Genomic DNA, 21,645 nt, shown 5'->3' on the forward strand with positions numbered 1-21,645 from the left:
GAGTTAGGGCTAGGCTATGGGAGGGGAGGGTTAGTGTAAGACACTATGGTTAGGGTTGGGATACGGGAGGGAAGGGTTAGTGTAAGACACTAGGGTTAGGGCTAGGCTATGGCAGGAGAGGGCTAGTGTTGGGCACTAGGGTTAGGACTATGCTACGGGAGGGAAGGGTTAGTGTAAGACACTAGGGTTAGGGCTAGGCTATGGGAGGGAAGGGTTAGTGTAAGACACTAGGGTTAGGGCTAGGCTATGGGAGGGAAGGGTTAGTGTAAGACACTAGGGTTAGGGCTAGGCTATGGAAGGGAAGGGTTATTGTAAGACACTAGGGTTAGTGCTAAGCTATGGGAGGGGAGGGTTAGTGTTGTGCACTAGGGTTAGGACTATGCTACAGGAGGGAAGGGATAGTGTAAGGCACTAGGGTTAGGGCTAGGCTATGAGAGGGCAGGGTTAGTGTAAGATACTAGGGTTAGGGCTAGGCTATGGGAGGGGAAGGTTAGTGTTGGGCACTATGGTTAGGGCTAGGCTACGGGAGGAGATGGTTAGTGTTAGGCACTAGGGTTAGGGCTAGGCTAGGTTAGTGTTGGGCACTATGGTTAGGGCTAGGCTACGAGAGGAGAGAGTTAGAGTTGGGCACTAGGGTTAGGATATGAGAGGGGAGGGTTAGTGTTAGGCACTAGGGTTAGGGCTATGCTATTGGAAGGGAGGGTTACTGTTAGGCACTAGGGTTAGGGCTAGGCTATGGGAGGGTTAGTGTTAGGCACTAGGGTTAGGACTAGGCTACAAGTGGGGAGGGTTAGAGTTTGGCACTAGGGTTAGGCTATGAGAGGGGAGAGTTAGTGTTATGTACTATAGTTAGGGTATGAGTGGGGAGGGTTAGTGTTAAGCATTAGGGTCAGTGCTAAGCATTAGGGTTAGTGCTAGGCTAAGGGAGGGGAGGGTTAGGGTTAGGCGCTAGGGTGAGGCTTAGGCTATGAGAGGGGAGAGTTAGTGTTATGCACTAGGGTTAGGGTTATGGAGGAAAGTTAGTGTTAGGCACTAGAGCTAGTGTTCGTGGAAAGGACTAGTTCTACTCACTGCCAGAACTGCAGCTGTATCCTCCAGACTCGGTTTAACAGGTAAGTCACCACTAGACCACATTTCATCAGTGTTGACAGGATGAATGTTGATGTGGTTACCATTTACATGACAAGCATGTTGACATGCTGCATGTCAGCATTACTGACCATGTTAACAATATGAATGTTGACAATATATACCACACTATTTTTACTATCATCACGCCATCATATGGTATAAAACAGAATGTGCCAGCATGCTAAGCAACTAGAAATGCTTTGCTGTGCTCACTTGAAAACTAATAGCCCTTTCAGACATAGTAAAAAACCTGGGAATTTGTTGGGGCACGCCGAGTCGACCCGGGTCCTGCTTATGTCTGAAAGGATCAGACTTGGGTTGACAGTACCGGGTCTGCAACCCTACAATTGACCAGGGTTATTTCCGGGACTTACAACCCGGGCCAGTAACCAGGCTGCATGGCGTGACTCGGGTTTTTAGACCCGGGTTGTGCCGAGAAGGAGCTGATTGGCTGTTCGGGGCTGTTACAGATTATCTCATCAGCGGCAAATGGCAGAAGACGTCCTCTTTAAATGCCTTCACACAATGCCAGGGCAGACACGGCTTATGTGTGAAAGGGGTCGACCTGGGAAAAAACAGGATCTGCGGTGTAGTGTGAAAGGGGTTCTACGAGCTGGGACCCAAGTTACACCGGTGTTGAAAAACCTGGGTCGGAGCAATGTATTTGCTGAAGCGTATGTCTGAAAGGGGTATAATCCTGCAATATATATATCGGTCATTCAGCATATAATAGAGCTTACGCACATTCATCACTCACTTCAGCCCAGACACCTACAGGGATTAAACCACAAAAAAAACATCCACTACCCGAATAGTAACTAACACCTATGGGTTATTTTAAAGGGTTGGGTACTGGATGCCAGCGCTCGGAATCCCGGTAGTCAAACTCCTGACGCCGGCATCCCAAAAGGGTTAGGATATGCAGTATCCTAACCCTACCCCCCTCTCTACCCCTAACCCTCCCTGATGCCTAAACCTAATCTCCCTCCAAGTGCCTAAACCTAACCTCCCCCTCCCCGCACCCTAAACCTTACCCTCCCCCCTTAGTGCTTTACCCTAACCCTCCCCCTAGTGACTAACCCTAAACCTGCTACTTACTTTCGGGGTGCCGGCGGTCGGGATGCCGGTGTTGGTATTCTGACAAGTGTCGGGATTCCGGACCCGGTATTCTAAGGACCAGCATCCCCTTTGCCGGGATATTGACCATATCCCATTTTAAAGGTGACCTCTACTTCACCAAAAAGCATTTTAAACATACAATCTATCAGAGTGCTAATCAGCAAGCATTAAAACACATATTTAGCAATCAATCCATTGTTAATGTAGTGAATCAGCTCGTGATTCATTTTGTAGCATCAAGTAATGAAAGAATACCAACAGGTCAATCAAAACAAAAACAAAATGCAAAATTAGCTTCCTGGATCAGAGTAAGGATAGGATTGGCTATATTTCCAATCAGGAATTAGACTAAGATATGTTAAAATACATGTCCTGTTTAACTTCCTCTCTGTCAAGTGAGGTTCCAAAGGCCTCATTAAGGCTGTAAGTAGGTTGTACCATGAGGAAATTTTAGACAGATAATGAACACAAAATAACTTTTAGATATCATATTTTAAAGCTTGGCTTACATAGTGGGGTGTGACACAGAGGATTCTGTAGCGCCGCAGATCGGGGTAAAAAATTACAAAGATACAAAGTTACAAAAATGGACAGGTACAGATGAATTCACAAACTAACATATATACATAATTACCTGGGGCATATTTATAATGGGTGCAGGGTGTGCAGTGCACACAGGCCCCTGTGTGCAGGGGGCCCGCACTGCACACCTGCACCCATACTTTTTTATTCTGTACTTACCTCTCCGATGTCCCACAGAGTAGCGCTACAGAAAACACCTGGAAAATGGTCGCCGCGGCCTTTTTCTCAGCGTTTTGCACATGCGCAGTAGAAAATCACCGGGAAAATGGCTACTACACCAGTTCCCTGGTGCCTGGAGTCTACCGCTGCTGTCAGTTCACTGACAGCAGATGGGGAGAGAGGAGGGCGTCCTGGACGTTGAGTGAACATGGGCCCCCTCCTCTCTCTACAACGCCCATAAGAATTACAACCAACAAATGACAATTATGTAGAGAAAACAAAAGGAGAGAGGGCCTTGATTCCGCAATCTTACATTCTAGAGGTAAGATGAAGGAGAGGGAAACAGAGATTGGGGAGGCTGTGCAATTAGAAGGGGCTGTGGTAGTAATAGCACTGTAGCAGTTTAAACAGAGTTTTCATTATTTATCCTCCACAGTGGAAATTCCAGGCACCCATAATACACTCCTACATTTAGCTATGAGATCTGTCACAGAGCCTGCATTGATTATTACATCATACTTGCCGACAATCAGTTCCCTCCTTTCCGGGAGGGAGCTGATTGGCAGCTAACAGCGGGGGGCGTGGTCGGCAAGTCATGTCACATTGGGGGCGGAGCAGGGGTGGGGCCGCACGATTGCATCATCGTGGCCCTGCCCCCTCTTCACAATGCCGTTATTTTCGGCATTGTGAACCAGGGGGCGGGGCCATGATGACGCGATTCAGCGCGAATCGCGTCACCGGCCCCCCCGCTGCGGGGGTTTCTAGTTTAATCTGGGGGGAGGTCAGGAGGGTTGCTGGCTGCCGCGAGGCTTGCCTGCCTTTCCTGGGTGGGGGAATAGCGACCCGCCCTGGGCTTATGCCCTTCTGCTCCACGGGAGGTTTCTGTCCTCCCTGAGCTCGCCTTAGGACACCTGCGTTACCCGAAAATCGGGAGGCTCCAGGCCAAATCGGGAGGGTAGGCAAGCCTGTATTACATATTGCCCTGCACACAAACACAGGGCTGTAACTAGGGACATACTTGCCTACTTTTGTAAAAACATTTCAGGGAGATTGTGAAAGCAACACCTATGAGTGTGGTGGTAAAGTGGGCGTGTACTGCTACATCTGAGAGGTTTTCCATAAAATTGATTTACATCCAAATGTAAGTGAGCCCCAAAGCAGTTAGTAAGATCTATTTGTTGATGAAAACACACTGATACTTTTCAGAAAATGCATTGTGCCCAAGTTATAACCAATGCAGGAAAATAATACCAATGACCCCATTTGAATGTATATATCTCTGTTTTATTTTTATATACCAGCTTCATAATGGGGGTAATGTGCAATCAGGGAAATTGCTCGACTCTTCAGGGAGTCAGGGAAATTGATGATATTTCAGGGAGTCTCCCTGACAATCCGGGAGAGTTGGCAAGAATGACTAGGGGTGTGCAAGCAGTGCTGTCTGAAAGCACAGGACCCTAGTGGCACCTGTGTTTGGCTTGCAGGGTGCACGGAAAAACCTGGAGAGCATCTTTTTTGTTTCTCATGCATGGGGCAGGGGTAGGGGAATAGAGACCCGCACTGGGCATATTAGTGGCCTGCTAAGGCACTGCCCGTTCTTACACTGAATTTTTGTAAAAATGTATTCCTTCAACACATCACACAAGATGCAAGCTCCTAACTTCCAGTCCTCCATTCCATTCTCTGAAAGCCGTTCAATATGATGTAAAGTTTCCATGACCATACATAAGGGAGTGCAATATGTGATTTTTATACTAATGAATGTGAAGCTTCACAGCTGGACAATAAGTATATTGATGGCACATACTTACAATGGTAAATATTGAGATGCCTTGCTGCTTAGCTTTTGCCCTTCTGCTCCACGATGTCACGCTTGACTCTGAAGAATCTCCTACTAAGGAGTTGAAAGCGGAGGTCCGGGGTTGAGGGAGGAATCGGAAGCAAGGGGCCTGAATGTATGATCTCCTCATCCACAAGTGTCGGATGTTGGCAAGACCTGTTCAAAGGCGCGGAGTCTAACCTGCTGGGAGGTGTTCACTAGTGACCCCTCCAAGCGGGATATGGGTTTAAGCTGCACCCAGCAGACAGGTCGCGGCCCTATGGCCAGGTATCCGACCCCGTGGGAATGGAGAAAAACACAAACGATGGCCGAAGTGAAAAGAAGCACTAGCTGAGTTTCTGCACTGGAGAATGGGAGTACTAAGTACACAGAGTAAGATGTTTTGACCAGGAGATGGCACTGGTGGTAGCACGCAGGCAAGGGGTTTCTGATGCACTGCTGCACAATAAGATGGCACTGGTGGTTGCATGCAGGCAAGGTGTTTCTGACACACTGTTGCACAAAGAGATGGTACTGGTGGTTAGCACTCAGGCAAGGAGTTTCTGACTCACTGCTGCACAATAAGATGGTACTGGTGGTTAGCACGCAGGCAAGGTGTTCCTGTCGTACTGCTGCACAAAGAGATGGCATGGTGGTTTGCACACAGGCAAGGTGTTCCTGTGGCACTGCTGCACAGAGAGATGGCACTTGAAGAGAACCTGGAATGAAGTGACGACTAGTAGACACGAGAAGTAACAACATTGTACAGGCAACTTCCTGTTGCCCAGAGCCCGTTTAAATACCCTAAGGTAGCATCCATTGGAAGGCAGCCTCAGCCAATGATAACCATGCTACCATTGGTTGGAGTGTCAGTCAGGTGATACAGACTGTCATGGCTGCGTCCATGACGGAAACCAAATAACGGAGCAGCCATAGACGATAATGCACCAAAGGCATAATTCTCAGCACGTCACCAGCTGCCGTACCAGACGCCTGACCGCATGAGAAGTCAGCGCAACGGTGAGTAACGGCTGATCCTAGGCCGGAACCTGACACACGGGAGGTTTCTGTCCTCCCTGTGCTCACCTTAGGACACCTGCGTTACTGTTTGACAGGTGTACCGCCCCAGTCAAACTCCCACCCTGCCACTGTCCCCGGAGCGCAGAGCCGGCCCTAGTCAAATTGGTGCCCTAGGCAAAATTTTGGCTGGTGCCCCCTAGCAGAAAATCCCACCAGCAAACTAAGGGCTCAATCCAATTAGATGCGATGTACTCGCGTGTGCGAGTTATCGCGACAGTGGCCGTGCTTGACGGCTGCCCGGATTCGCCTGAAAGTGCTCGCTGCCCCATAGGGCGGCGAGCAAATTCAGGTGAATTCAGTGGCGAGTTGGGCTGCGAAGGGTGCAATGTGCCGTGCCATTGTAACGGCACATCACACCTAATTGGATCGAGCCCTAGGTGTTTATACGTGGATGTAGTTATATTGCCGTTGGACGGGATGCCGCCGGCCGTCCATATACCGACGCCGGAATCCCGCTGTCTGACATAATGCTGATGCCGATTATATCCTGAAGGAGATCAGGATACTGGCATCGGCGTCCAGAACGCCGGACTCCCGAACGTCCACACCCACACAAGTACAGTAAGTTGGTTTCCCCGGGTTGGGGGGTTTAGATTTAGGCACTCCAGGGCGGAGATTAGGGATAAGCACCCCCCGGGGAGGATTAGGGTTAGGCTACGGGGAGGGGGGTTAGGGTTAGGCACCCCTGGGGGGGGTTATGGTTAGGCTCTCCGTCTCTCCCCCTTAACCCTCCCTTAGTGGTGCCTAACCCTAACCTTCCCCCTGGTGCCTAAACCTAACTTCCCCCCGTGAGTTCCTACCCCTAACACTCCCCCTTAGGAGTGCCTAACGCTAACCTCCCCCCCCAAAACCTAACCCCGCTACGCTCCCTAAACCTAAACCCCCGCGGCCAACGCTAAGAGCGCTCTGGACTTACCTAGTCCGGGCTGGCATCCTCCAGCTTTCTGGCATCGGGATTAAAGATAGCTGTCGGTATTTCGACGCCTATCTTAAGTCCCTTGTCAGGATTCGGATGTCGGTATTGAGCCCGGCGACATTGCGGCCGCTGGTCTCATAACTACATCCCATGTTGGAGCCATATAGCTAAAGGATATTGAAAAATAAACCATTTAACTATTCAGCAACAAAACAATGCAAACAAAACATTTTCACACTCCCTTTACACAAGCATATTAAACATTGTCTAGGGCAACATGTCTTGCAAGTTATTTTGTCAACCTTGTAGAATTAAGCGCCAAATAAGTTGTACATTTAAATGCATGCTCCAGCAGTAGGTGACTGGCAGCAAAATAAAACCCTGCAGTGAGCGCAACATGAACAACCAGCTTTAACCAATATAATAAGATTGTCATTATGTTTTACAATGATAACCATATGTTTAAAGAAAACATCTAATACTAAAGTAAAGAAATTTGGATTAGAAGTTTAAATAATTGAATGATTTTATCATTACAGAAAAACAAAGGATGATCACTGCTATTTGTTTCAGGGTTTTAAATGTCCATGTCCATTCATGTCTTTATGGTCACTAAAAGCCTGCACAATAACTTGTTTCATGCATATCATTACAAGCCATAGCCAAATCTTTTTTTTGCCCAATATCTGATTGATATGATGCATGTCTGCTTCAACTGAGGTTATTGCTTAATTACTTTCACAAACTATTTGATGCCAGCAACAGAAGAAGCTAATTTTCATTAATATATTTAGTTCTATGTATTTCCCAGCCAAAAAAAAATCCCTGAAATTTGATGATCTGCCATATCCTCATCACAATGGCATAGCAGTGCTAAAGTGTCAGATTTCTATCAATGATTTACAGTCTCCCAACTATCCTGAGATTATCATGGCAACCATAGTCACATGACATAAGATATAGAGAGAATAGAGACATTGATACACTTATAGCATAATATATCACCCCCTCTTTTCTTTGCCATCACATAACTATCGACAAGCTTGGTGCCTGACTGGCTCAGATCAAGGTTACACTCTGCTGAGAACCAACAGAAACCAAATATTTGCAGGAGAGAAACATTTCATTTTACAGTAGCAACTTGCAAGTCATACCCAATATGTGCCCCACTGAGAGATTGTGTAAAGTGAACACTTAATTTAACTCATCAGCTCATTCAGCTTCCAATATCAACTTTACATTGATTCCCAAATCTTTCCTTACTTAGAGTTATTTAAACATTCTTCAACTAAGTTTTCCTCTTCAGAAAGTTTGGGCTAAGCTGTGTAGTCTGAATGACTCTAGATTTTGTATCTAGCTAGCCATACACATGAGACTTATTACTGCACTCTCTTTTAAGAGATTGACTGTATTTGCTGCTGTTTTCTGATGCATGGCATTTATCTGGTCATACAGTATTGCATTCTATAGGTTCCCAAACTTTTTTGAATCACGAAGCCCTAGAGTATCACCATTTTTTCCCCGGCAACCCTGGGGCAAAAGTTTGTTATTGAGAAATTCAGCAAAACTTAAATGAAGTAAATTGTGCTTATATGTCACCCTTAGATTCAGTCACGTGGTGGTTAACAGGATTCTGCTTTTTTTTTGTCCACATATTTTTTGATTGTCAGCAGCCAGCACTGGTTTTGCCGATCACACTGACTAAAAATATTTTTATTTGTACTGGACCACCAACCTGAGGCACCCCTGCAAGTGCCCTGAGGCACCCCAGGGTGCCACGGCACCCAGTTTGGGAACCACTGGGTTAGAGGATACCTCTTTATGTGTTTTTTTTGGAGGTCCTCCCTTAATTTGTATTATTTTCTCTTAAATGTGCTAAATCTTCAATAAAATGATCAAATGGCAAACAAATGACACCAAAATCTACCTCTGTTCTCTTGATCTCTCCACTCCTGTCCTGTCCATTTCACCATTTCACCTGAAGCCTGTTGGTCATCTCTTCAACCTCACAAGCTCCCCTCTTCGTTGACAATAGCCCCCCTTTCCTCAGCTTTATATCAAGGGGGTATATTTACTAGATTGAGAGTTCTACTTAACATTTAACTAGCACCTTCTAGAGGATAATAGATAGAATCCTTGATTCTGCCCTCACTTCAATTCTGTTATTTTCATCTCCACAATATTTCCACCAGGCTTTTTACATCCACTATGCACAGCACTGGGGAACCCATGTGGCACCATATAAAAAAAAATAAAACAAACAAATAAATAATTATAACGTGATTTTAAAATGAAGACTCAAGAATCAATTTTTGGGCTGTCATCATTTGTAATTAAACAAGAATTCCAGATAAGCACTGAAGTCTATTGAATTCTTATGAATTTCTTGTCTCTAAAATCCTGAGCATAGCTATAATGCTGTGCAGCGACGGAGAGATTACTGCACAATGAAGTAAGGAAGGAGCAGGGCACTGACAACCCACTCTTGAATTTTGGCAATTAGGAAAGTGGGATGCTAATAGGGAGCACTGAATTACCATTAGAGGACCTGATTCAGCAGTGCACCCCAGTGCACTGCTGAACGCAGATAACCAATGTTTGGGAATCTGCGCAGGACCCATTCTGCGAGTGTGAAGAATGGGTCCTGCTAACACACTCGCAGACTGTTAGTGATGCCTCCTGCTGCATTACCATATCTGCAAGGATCGCAATTGCAAAGCTGCAATTACGATCCTTGCAGAATCAAGCCCTGAGATCGAAGATAGTAGGATTGTAGGAGTTATTTCCCTCTCAGCTGTGTGGGTGTGTAGACTCACATTACTTTTTAGAGCCTGACAGTACCTGGTCAAAGCGTTTCTGTTCTCATCAGCGCTGTAACCTCTGTCTGCCTGTATCTGTTATACAACGCTGTTGCACTTCCCAAGCACCAGGTGCATGAGTGCTGGCTTCAGACAGTAAGTCAAGAGTGGACAGTCTATCACCTATCAGGATAGAGCGGACATTTTATACTGGTGGTTCTGTAGTAGCTTTATCGGAATCTCATGTAATGGTTTGAACGGGGGTAATGCATTCAGTATTAGGTTCAAGTCCCATGGGGCTAAGACCGACCTAACTTAAGTCTGTATTCTTTTCATTGCTTGGCAGAACATCTTTACAAGATTCTCCCCAGATAATCTTCTGTCCAGCAGAATACTTAATGCTGCTATTTATACCTTAATGGTTGAAGTCACCAAACCTTTTTCAAACCCATCATGTAGAAACTGCAGTACTTGCGGTGTATCAGCCTTCATCACATGAAATATTGAGCCAGCCCAAATATTTTTTTTCCAGATTCTATAATAGATATCTGAAGACACTCTCTTTCTTGCTTGCATAAAACATTTTACCACTTGTTCAGACAATTTCTGTCTTAGTAGTTCCCCTTCAACTTCCACACCATCAGAAAAAAATGAAGGAAAAAGATTTACATCTGCACACATCACATATAATAATTGAAAGGAAACCCCATATTCGATATATTGTAGTTAGTATTTAAATTGGGGGTGCTGCCATTTTGACATATGTAAATATTGACTAAATTACAAAAGAGAAAAAAAGCTAATTTGTCTAGGTATATGGCGCACATAAAGTTGTAGTATAAATATTAAAAAGGCAAATCTTTATTAGGTATACATTAAAAATAAGTTGGTACAATGGTACCAATACCAGCGAAATAAAGGTTAAAATCAGAAAGTGACAACAAGTGAAAAAATTGTGATTATCCGTGAAAATTACATTTTGTTCTTCCGACATTACTATAGTGTACTTTCGAGTGTCTATCTGCACACCCTAGAATTGTATTTGCTGTGCGGGATCTATCTGACTCTTTTCCCAATTTATTGCCCAACCGCGACACTGAAGACATTTTATGGTTCTGTCCACAACTTCTCTCACCATCTCTCTTGAGCTTCTGGCAATTAGCAGATCATCTAAATATGGCCATACTGCTATACCTTGGCTTCTCAGGCAAGAGGGAATGTAGCCAAAACGAAAGGAAGGCATGTAAATTGGAGATGTTTTCCCTGGATGCTAAATCTCAGAATCTTTCGATATTTTTGCATATGAATGAAATGCACAATGATAACCAGCTCTGCTCTGTAACAATATGTGTAGGAACTGTGCTTGATTTCACCAAATCTTAACCATGTTGTTTTCCAGTGTTTTTGTTGTTAATGAAGCATTTTAAAGTGCATTAGAAAAACATAAGACTAACAGTAAGACTTAACACCCTTAAAACAAATTAAGCACCCTATAAAAAAAACAAAGAACAAACCACTAGGCAATACAATCAGCAGACTACTAGATGAATCAATTGTTGTTTCTGTGTATTCATTTATGTAATATTCACTTGCTGTACGTGTTCATAAAAGATCATGACTTACGAAATGATAATGCCATTGTCAATGGAAAAGCTGTCGGAAGGTAAACCAGCAATATTCCATGCTCGGATTTTCACTGGCTCCCCTAACGTGCTGGTGAGTGAGAAGTCTTCTGAACAGGGTATGTTCTGATGTATGCAAAGTGAGCTCCATTCTTTTGTTTGCATCTAGAAGATAAAAGTTAATGCTTAGTTTTTGTAGCAAACTCTTTATTGTACAAATAACGGTGGTAAAGGCAATTTTTGATTATGTTTTACATATAGATTAAATTACACCATTTTAAATGTCACAGAATTGCACATGGGAAAATATTTGAGGCATTGTTTGTCTTGATCTACAGTTAACCCCTGTATAATTTGCTACAAAATGACCAGATTATTCCTCAATTTGTGTGCTGTGTTAGGTTTTCCTGGAAAACATTTTTTTTATTATTATTATTATTATTATTATTATTACTTCTAAGTGTACTGTAACTAAACAAAATTATTATTGCTTAAAAGAGGGTCGCGCTGCCCTATTGGGGGAAAAAATTGATTAAGGGACTATATATTCTCTGTGTGTGTAAGATGCAGAACCGTATATGTTAACCCAGCCCTATATACAATTTTAGAATAATCACACAAATGTTCGCGCTAAGTAGCAAAGTAATGTATAACTAGTCGTTGTATTTATTTATGTATCAATAATAACATATATGACCCAGTGTTGGTTTCATATACTTTATTTTGAAGTCACAGTGCTCCGTATCTATATATGTCTCTATGAGGACCAGATTGAGTGTTCCTACCACAAGTGGACACTATCTGTCCTCTCACACTAGTGGAAAATCAATCAAGTCTACAAATCCAGTCAATTGAAATTAGTTCAGCTCATGTATCAAAAAAAGGGGAAAAACAAAAATAGAATATATGATGACGCAATTCAATATGAAGATGTAGGTGTTGTGTTCTGGTGGGGCCGCGTTCTGTGCCCCCAGGTGCACAAACTTACCCCTTGTAGTCCTGGTGTGTTCCCCTCCTGGGTGTATATTTACAAAGGTTCGATTTTGCTTTCTGTTTGATATTCCATTAGATTTTGGTTCAATTTTCTTAGAGGAGATTTACTAAAGCCCAAATTGAATGTCAAATCGAACAGTAAAATTAATTTAAAATCAAATTTCTGCAAAACATCGATGTTTTCCCATAGAAGAATATAGGATCCCTTCATTTACTAACATTCGATTTGTAAAACAAAAGTAAAATGAACTCCAAATCGAACTTCAAATCCCCAAATGAATTGAAGTGCTTCATGCTTTCGATTTTAGCATGAGCAGTTCTATTTGACACAGATGCATGCATACATTTTTTTTTTTACATTGACACTTATCAAGCTTTTTACACTAATAGGGGAATTCAATATGGAGCGAAAACTCAGTTTTTCGCGTTAATATCGCACCTATGACATCATTATCGCAGGTTTTAGTTTTACACTGTATTCAATTTAAAAGACTTTTTGCAGGTTCGAAAAGTCTTTGAAAAAAAAGGGGATAAATTTTCACCACTGAATAGGTGGCGAAAAAAAGTGCAGAATTGGGGTTTAGGGGTGCAGGCTTAAAAAAAATAGCCTGCACCCCTGGGAATGACATTTAAAAAATAACTGTGTCAAAAAAAGTAAAAAAAAAAAAAATAGGGACACCCCAAAAAATTATTTTAAAAATTGGGGGAAAAAAAAAAAATGGGAAAAAATTGTTTAACAATAGGGAAATAGGTTCAGGGCTATTCTGCAAGTATGCGGTAGGTGTTTTCTAGAATAGATTTATAGCGGCAGGTGCACAAATGCAGAATTTTTAAAAACTTACTTTAGGAACATCAAAATATGCTAGTACCCATTTTCATGTACCCCAAATTTGATGGGACCACTTAAAAAAAACGAAAAAAATAACCTAAGTGCTCTTCTGCAACACTTCTTCAATGTTGGGAAAAAAACACCTGCTGCGGCTAATTAAATCCCCGACTTTCATTTACAGGCTAAAACGGGGGTACCCATAGTGATCCCCCATGTTTTTACAACTTTAGGCGGGTCCTACAATTTTTTTAAGGAACATTTTGTAACTTTACGCAAATCCCACTTCGCAGGCTCCCGTTTTCGTTAGTTTCATATTGAATACGGGGATAAGCGGGCGTGCGCCCGATACTTTATCCCATGTAAAAGCTTCGTTATGAAACGTAAACTTCGACATATTGAATTCCCCTCTCAGTGTAAAAAGCTTGTTAAGTGTTTATGTAAAAAAAAAAAAATTACGTGGGGTCCCCCCTTAAAAGCACAGCCAGCCCCGGACTTTTCATAGTCAGTCCTGTTTGTGTAAATACAGGGGAAATAAATGTGTAGGGTTCCCCTGGTATTGCCATAGCCAGCACCTGGCTATTTCTAGCAGGGGAGGGGAGTAATGCCACAGCCAGGGAAACCCTATCACCGGGTCCTCCGGCTAAAGAATTACCCACTAGTCAGCCCAGGCCGAAAATCCCTGGGGAGTTGGAGCCCCCCCAATAAAGGGGTCCCCCTCTCCAGGGCACCCCAGGCCTAGGCTGATAGCTTGTGTAAAATGTGTGTAAAATTATATGTGTAAAACATTGGCCCTCATTCAGAGGCTCGCGCAACAAGCGAGTGCTCGTACTGAATTAGGGCGGCCGCTTGTATTTTTAAGTGCGGCCTCCTGGTCGCTAGCTAAGCTGTGGGTTACCACCCTAAGGTTGGGTCTCGGCAACCGCAAGCCCAATGGAGATTCCTGCTCTGATCGAGCAGGAAGCTCCCCAATGACATCACTGCTGATGTCAGTGCGGCCGCCCACAAAACGGCAGGCGTTCCTTAAGCCTCCGTTTTGGAAACCACCCCCCCGGCCCGCCTACAAAAAGGGGCGAGCTGTCGATCAACATCGACAGCTGGCCCTTTTGTAGTGAGCTCCGGAGCGAGAGAATATGTCTAAACCTGGTCTAAACATCGACCCGGTTGCGAGCGCTCAGCGTTTGTGACCGGGTCTGAATGAGGGCCATTGTCTTAAGAGTAGAACTGCAGGGCCCAGCAAGCCTCCCCCGCATGCTGGTACTTGGAGAACCACAAGTACCAGCATGTGGGGCATTAAGGGCCTGCTGGTACCTCTAGTTCACCTGTAAAGAAATATTAAAATAAAAACAACACACACACACACCATGACAGTATAAGTTTATTACACACATACGCACTTACAATACCTGGACTGGTCCTCTTCTCCATGTAGGCATCCTCTGTCTTCTGAAAATAAAAAAACAAAACGTTCCGAGCCACGTACTCAGTACGGTCCTTGGAAGATGGTACCTCCCAAATTACGGCCTCAGCCGCGGCATTTCCCTTAGATGTTCCGAGGCTGAGCGTTCATTGGCTGAGAGAGGTGAGCATCCGCCTCTCTCAGCCAATGAACGGCTCCCACCATTGAAGTCACTAGTGAGAGCAGCAGGCTAACCTTTAGTAACCTTGCAGTTACTAAAACCTTCAGGCCCTAGGGTCTAAATATAGATAACTAAATAAAGGCAGTGTTTGCCAGTTAGGTACCTGTAGGAGAAAGTGGAAAAAAATCATAATGAAGTAAAGGAACTAGATAAATGTACCAGAATCATATGAATAACAAATAAGAATATATTTAACATTAGAACGAAAAAAATAGAGGTATATATCGTAATATGACCACAATAAGCCCTATATGAATAACCACGACAAAGATGGCGCCTATTAAGCACGGACATTAAACCCTACAAGAATGAATACCACAACAAAATTGGCATCCAAAACCACAACAAAGATGGCGCCTGCACTAATAATACCTGATACCACAACTAAGATGGTGCCTAATGGTATAAAATGAGACTCAATCAACTATGCAATTCCCTGAGGAAGGCTAAACTAGCCGACAGGCGTTGGAACAGGACTAGTACATCAGCATCACCACCATTACTACTATTACAATTAAAGTCTCCTCGCTTTACACGAGTTGAGCGGCCGGAGCGGTAGCTGGGAACCGCGTACTTTCACGACAGCAAGAAACCCCATCAAAGGCGGAGATCACCGGATCGATCACCAGGAAGGGAACACACCAGGACTACAAGGGGTAAGTTTGTGCACCTGGGGGAACAAGACGCCGCCCCACCAGAACACAACACCCACATCTTCATATTGAATTGTGTTATCATCGATTCTATTTTTGTTATTCCCTTTTTTTGATACATGAACTGAACTAATTTGTATTGACTGAATTCATAGACTTGATTCACTATTAATCTGCTTGATGATCGCTAATAGAGTTTATCCATTCTAATTAGAACCATATGGCTTACTGGTTTTGTATGGATATTTAAAATCCAATATTTTTTTAGCTGTTTTTTTTTTTATGAGTGTTTATACCGGCCGGTTCCATACACTTAATCATTTCTAATTGTTTATAACCCTATATTTTTATTATTTATTAATTATTTGTATAGTAATTGTTATGCATTACATCTTTGTCAAGTAGCGCTGTCTGTATGTTTTGCTTTTTTTGTGTTTCATATTATAGGTAGAGGCATTTACCTATCCCTTGATAGCAGCTGTACTAAAGATTGCATTAATTCTAATTAAATGCTATATAGGTGGTTGGTTTAGAGCACCTGGTTTTATTTTCTCTTTTATTGAATCACAAGATGACCAGTGAATGGATGATGATCTTAAAGGGTCTTATCCTAGAAATACTTCTGAATTGGAAACCGCTCGACTGCGAATGATACTAAATGGAGGTGGTTGTGCTGGCAATAGATAATGAAATTGTGGGAGCTGAGATTATTCGGGAGGGTGGGAAGATGATCGGCTAAGTCTTAGGAGAGAGAGATAATGTGGTAGAAAAGTGAGTCTAGCAGGGAGGACAAGGGTACTGTGTCAATAGTCTCCAGGTTTTGCTTAGTGATGGTAACCTTAGGAGGCAGAGGTGGAGAAGGGGTGAGGGATAAATTAAAAAGAGAGAAGGTGATGGTCAGAGTGGGGGAACATGGAACTGATGTATTCAGAGGTTTCACAGTGGTGAATGAAGACCAGATCAAGTGAGCGTCCACGCACATGGGAAGGTGAGGAGGTTCATTGAGAGAGACAAAGTGGTAAGGAGTAAATACTACTTAATGGGAATACAATTATTACTTTGGAAACATATTACTTTTATTAAAAGAAAATATATAAGTAATGTATTTTGTTATTATTATTTTAAAATGTATAATATGATAAGTAGCACACTACTCTTTCCCAGGTAGCTAATTGTGAGAATAGGAAAGTTAGCATGAGAGCAAACCATGCTAATAGGCTCCAGGCCATTGCCGCGTGACCCAAGACTGTCAGATACAGCAGGTCACAGAGACTGACTGACTGCAGTAGAGACCACACACACATTAGATATACAGGTGTCACATGTAGATTCTATATATATGTATAGAATTAAAGGGATTTAACTTCGACCATTTACTTATTTTCATCGCTCTATTCAGCAAAACAAAAACACAAAAGATTGATCCATTTTCTATTTTTTGTATGCTGTGATACGCTTACATCCAGTCAGTATATACAGTATATTAACTCATCCAAATTCAACTAAGCGAGTAGCTATTCTGACCAACAAGCATAATGATATATTTAGGTGAAAACATTATGCAATTATGATTGTCTACATTATTCTATAAGCACTACTGTTTTATTAACATCCTCTGTTCCATCTTCAATAGACAAAACTTCTTTCATTACTGTCACTTGTAACTTTATATTATGTACATTTTTAAAGCTAATAGGAACATGGTGTTTTGTTTTATTTGTTACGCAGAGCAGTGACTGTAAACTGAAAGCATGATTTATTAAAGCTTGATAACAAACGTTAGAAGGAGAAATATGGCTTTTAGTACTGTAAGTTTGGAAAATGAATAGCCAGAAAGGTGGATTTCACTACACATCCCTACAGAAGAACTCGCAACCTGAAGATACTAGTATGCAACGGGTGGATGCAGACTACATCCCATTTGCAACATGTGGCTGCATAGTTAGCCTTGGGTCTGCCTAATAGAAAGTACAACTTTCTTCATACGTATCTGCTGAGCTCACTTCTAATGGTGCATACACACGGTCAGACTTTGTAGGACGATATGAACGATAACGTTTATCGTTCATATTGTCCTTTTTTTGGCCCCTTCCAACCCCCAAACGACGGATGATGCGCGGGCATGGATGGTCGATAACGACCAGTGCCCGTGCATGCAGTCCAAACTGGACGATATCGACCAGGTTATTATAGGAACCTGAGATCGTTGATCGCGTGTCGTTATAGTCGTTTGGGGGTTGGTGGTGTGCTGGATGATCGATATCGATAATCCAGCACATGCAGTGTTGGGGGACAGCTACTGCCCAACTCAATGCTAACTAGATGCTTTGAAAAAAAGGCAGGAGTTATGGGGGGAAATAAAGTGACATGAAGGTTTATTAAAGACTTCAGTACTTAAATCAATGAGTTTCAAATTAAAAGATAAATGAGTGCAAAACATGTTCTGTGTTAAATAGACTTCATTTTACCTAGCAACCGTGTTGTCAGGAATATACTTTAACATGCATTTATTTTCTACTTTGTTTTCTATTATGCACCTCTTATGTGTGATTTGTTAAGATTAAAGAAAGAAGACCTGGAATAGAACTACTCTGTGCTGTCTGCATCATTGACGGAGGAAAGCAGTACTAGTGTGTAAGGAACTCAGCACAAATGCTGCTGGTTAGGTGCAGGAAAACACAGTATAAAGTGTAGTATTCCATAGGCTAATACACATGGGCACCCGTATGCCGTTATCCTTAATGATCTGAATCTCTGCTGCTGTCACATGGGCTGCTACGGCTATTCTTGGCTGCCTCCCACCATGTAGGTGAATGTATGTATGTATATAATTTCTATATAGACTTAAACAGACTTGTGTTACTTTACATCAGAGACATATTTTGTACAATACATTTTTGTGGATATTGGTATAATCATTTGTTAAAGCATAACAAATCTTCCATAGTGGTGCAAGGAAAAACAGGTATGTACAGTATACCTATAATCCTGTTCATTTTAAAGTCCTGATATACAGTAATACCCCTTTCACATCGCTAATGGCAGGTCGCACCCAGGATTTGTACACACGTCGATCCCGGATGCGACCTGACGGAGACCCCCTTTCAGACTGGCGGCCCGACCCGGCACTAATGCTGTGTCGATTACGTCACTGCTGAGCCGGCGCTTGGAGATGATTTCAACTCCAAGCGCCAGCTCTCCCTATGCAGTGAACAGGACCTGGGTCGCTTCGAACCTTGGTTACCCGTTCACACCGCACCGTGAGCCGGGTTGGACTCGTGTACAACCCTGCTCGCTACCGAGTTGAAATGCCGGGTCGCTCGACCCGGGTTATTTCAACAGGCCCCTTTCACACTGCACAGTAACCCGGGTTGCTGTGCATTTATGTGCAGTAACTTGGGTTATTTGATGGCGATGTGAAAGGGGTATGAGTAACATATGATGATATAACAAAGGCACTATTCCAGGAGAACTAAAGAGAATTGTAATTTATATATTCATAATCCAAATAAGATAACACTGTAATCACCACAGACATTGACAATGTAATTATGGTACCAACTGGGATGCATTAATTAAAAGTTAATTATCAACCCCCTGATTATTCTTTTTGTTCTCCATGGTCGCTTAATTACCAATTTCTTCACTTACAGAACTCCTGTGTTGTAAAGCTAATTCTTTCCTATTTAGGTGCAGTTATAAACATCACTAAAGAGAATGTGATTTCTGTGCCATTTCAAAGAATCAATTTCAAGTTATTATTAATACAATTGTAGAAAGACGTGGACACCTTGCACTGTTGTTAAAGATTAAGACGCATCTGGGGCTCCCTTTTGCAAGTAGCAAGGACATGAATTCTGATTAATGCATTCTGAGATGTGATATAAAGTCTGTTATCTGTTGATTAAGTCTGTTTCTTTGTAAATCTAACATATTAATGTTGATAGTATGTTCCCCAGATGCTACCCATGTCTTTTAAGTTTAGTTTTTAAGCATTATGTTTTTATATATTTATCTACATGGCAAAGAACTGTTCACATATTTTTATTACCAACCCCCCTCAGCTCAGAGAGACAAATGTTTGCAAAAACACTGGCCTTGATTCACAAGTGGCCGCAGTGCTGATGTTTGAGCAGTTGAGCGATGTTTTGCTACTGTACTGTGAAAAGTCTGTGAAAGCCATTCTGCACACGCATGAACCTAACTGTTACTATAGCGGTCGCAGTTGCAAACAAGATTTGTTGAAAGATTTAAGATGGAAACACTGCGTGAGCCATAGGCTGTACCAGTGGTCGATGATGCAACCGATGGTGCTCAGATAATGGCAGTGTCTCATTATGTTGTACGCTATTACAGAAGGTGAATGCTAAAACTTGCATTCGCATATTTTCGCTATTGAGAATCTGTAAGTAATCACAGCAGCTCATGAAATGTGCCCAACTCTAAATCAGGATACAGCATCGGTCACCATAGGGCAGCAATCGACCATCTGAGTAAGCCTAACCAGAAGCAACTCCTCTGCAGTTGGATTGTAAATCTGCGTAGGAAGATGCAAAACCTGACTTCAGCATGCCCAGAAAACCTCTCCACCCCCAAAAAGCCACAGCCTGTCATTCAGTCTGCGGCATGGGCGTAACTACCAGAGGTGCAAAGGGTGCAACTGCTATGGGGCCCAGAGCTTAGGGGGGTTGGATCTTCCTTGTCAAAGTTACATGGATTATATGTTGTTGTTTTTTTACCATTGGGTGGTACATAGGGGCCCTTACAAACTTTTGCTATGGGGCCTTCAAATACCTAGTTACTCCCCTGGGCTGCGGCTTCTCCAACTCTGCAACCAGAGCCGCAAATGTATTATAGTACTGTGGCTCCAGTGCAAGCCCAGTCAACCCAGCAACAGAGATGTACACTAATCATTGGGTTTGCATATATATCTTTAAATCAACCCCATAGTGTCACCCCTTTCAGAGTTAGGGATGGCCATGGACCATTGATGGTTATGAAACCATTTGTGGTCTATGGCCAGTGGCAAATGTTTTTTTTCCCCATAAATGGTGGAGAACTGATGCTGCATCATCAATGGAAGCACCCAATGTTGAGAAAACATAGGCAGTGAGGTCTGATGGCTTTGGTCTACACAGCACTCAGCTTTCGATGGCGTCCTCTTACCTTATGGACTGGCTACTGTATAGTCCTCACCACTCTGGGTACACTGGTATCTGGGACAGATATGTATGCTAATGTAATCACAGCTGTGATCCCGTAGGGGGCGGCTGTGTGAAAGTATGCTAATGCGTGCAGCCGCCTGGAAATGCATTGAGACACCCGCAGGCGGCTTCGCAGATCCAAGCAAGTGCAAACAAACATGCAGCGGTGGTCGCAGGTCCTTCAATAATTGAACATCTATGTAAACATATGGTCACGTAGAATGGCCATAGGAACAGAGATTTTGGCGCCATATTTTCTGAGTACTGGATTACAGATGTAGCCATATGCTCTGAAACTGGTCATGTCACGCCCCCTTTTTTGCCACCACTCCCACAATATGGCCTCTGTCTGTCAATCACTTGCAAATAAATTCCATAGTCAAATTTGATAACATTTTAATGCTGAGCTTGTGCACTGCAACTAAGACGCATGGGCAGTCTGCCGATAATTGTCCAAAAGCAAAAATATTGACAATGCGTACACAGGGCCAGATTAAGGGGTCGAGGACAGGGGCAGTCATCCCGGGGCCCCCACGCAGGGTCGATGTGACCCTGCCGAGAAAAGATGTAACGGGTGGAGGCTCAGCAGCTGCTGCTGTTCTACCAAAAACAGCAGCAGTGTCAGTGCTACTGCATCTGCTTTCTTCTATGGAGGAGAGGGGCCGGCTCCACACTAACGGATGCATGGGGGGTTTCTGAGTAGAAACCACCCCTGACACACCAATTATCCCCTACAGTGACTGCCCGTATCAGGGGCGAAGCCAATACGGCAAGCCTGCCCCCATATCCCCACAAATCACGGCATTAAATCACAGGGGGTGGAGCCTACTGAATAGAGGTGCCCGGCATCTGTTGCAACCTATTCAGGTGACTGGTCCTGCAGCAGCTGCTGCATCAAGTGAAAGTATGTATGTGTACTGTTTTAGTGTGTGTGTATGTATGTGATTCTGTGTGTATATGTGTTAGTGTGTACACTGTGTATGTATGTGTTAATGTGTATATATGTGTATGTGTTAGTTTGCATGTATGTGTTAATTTGTATATATTTGTTAGTGTGTATGTTTTAATGTGTATATATGTGTTGGTGTGTGTAAACTGTTTAT

At 43.2% G+C, this 21,645-nt stretch overlaps 1 protein-coding gene across 1 annotated transcript in view; it reads right to left on the reverse strand.

Moving 5' to 3' along the window:
* Positions 1-21,645, reverse strand: part of DNAH7 (dynein axonemal heavy chain 7) — a 482,851-nt gene that overhangs the window by 171,520 nt on the left and 289,686 nt on the right. Inside the window, exon 44 of the mRNA XM_088451023.1 lies at positions 11,228-11,391. Coding sequence (XP_088307149.1) covers positions 11,228-11,391 — 164 coding nt within the window. The remainder of the gene's footprint in view (positions 1-11,227; positions 11,392-21,645) is intronic.

The sequence above is a fragment of the Taudactylus pleione genome, unplaced genomic scaffold (assembly GCF_031769625.1).
Source record: "Taudactylus pleione unplaced genomic scaffold, aTauple2 ptg000536l, whole genome shotgun sequence".
In the NCBI taxonomy this organism is placed as follows: domain Eukaryota; kingdom Metazoa; phylum Chordata; class Amphibia; order Anura; family Myobatrachidae; genus Taudactylus; species Taudactylus pleione.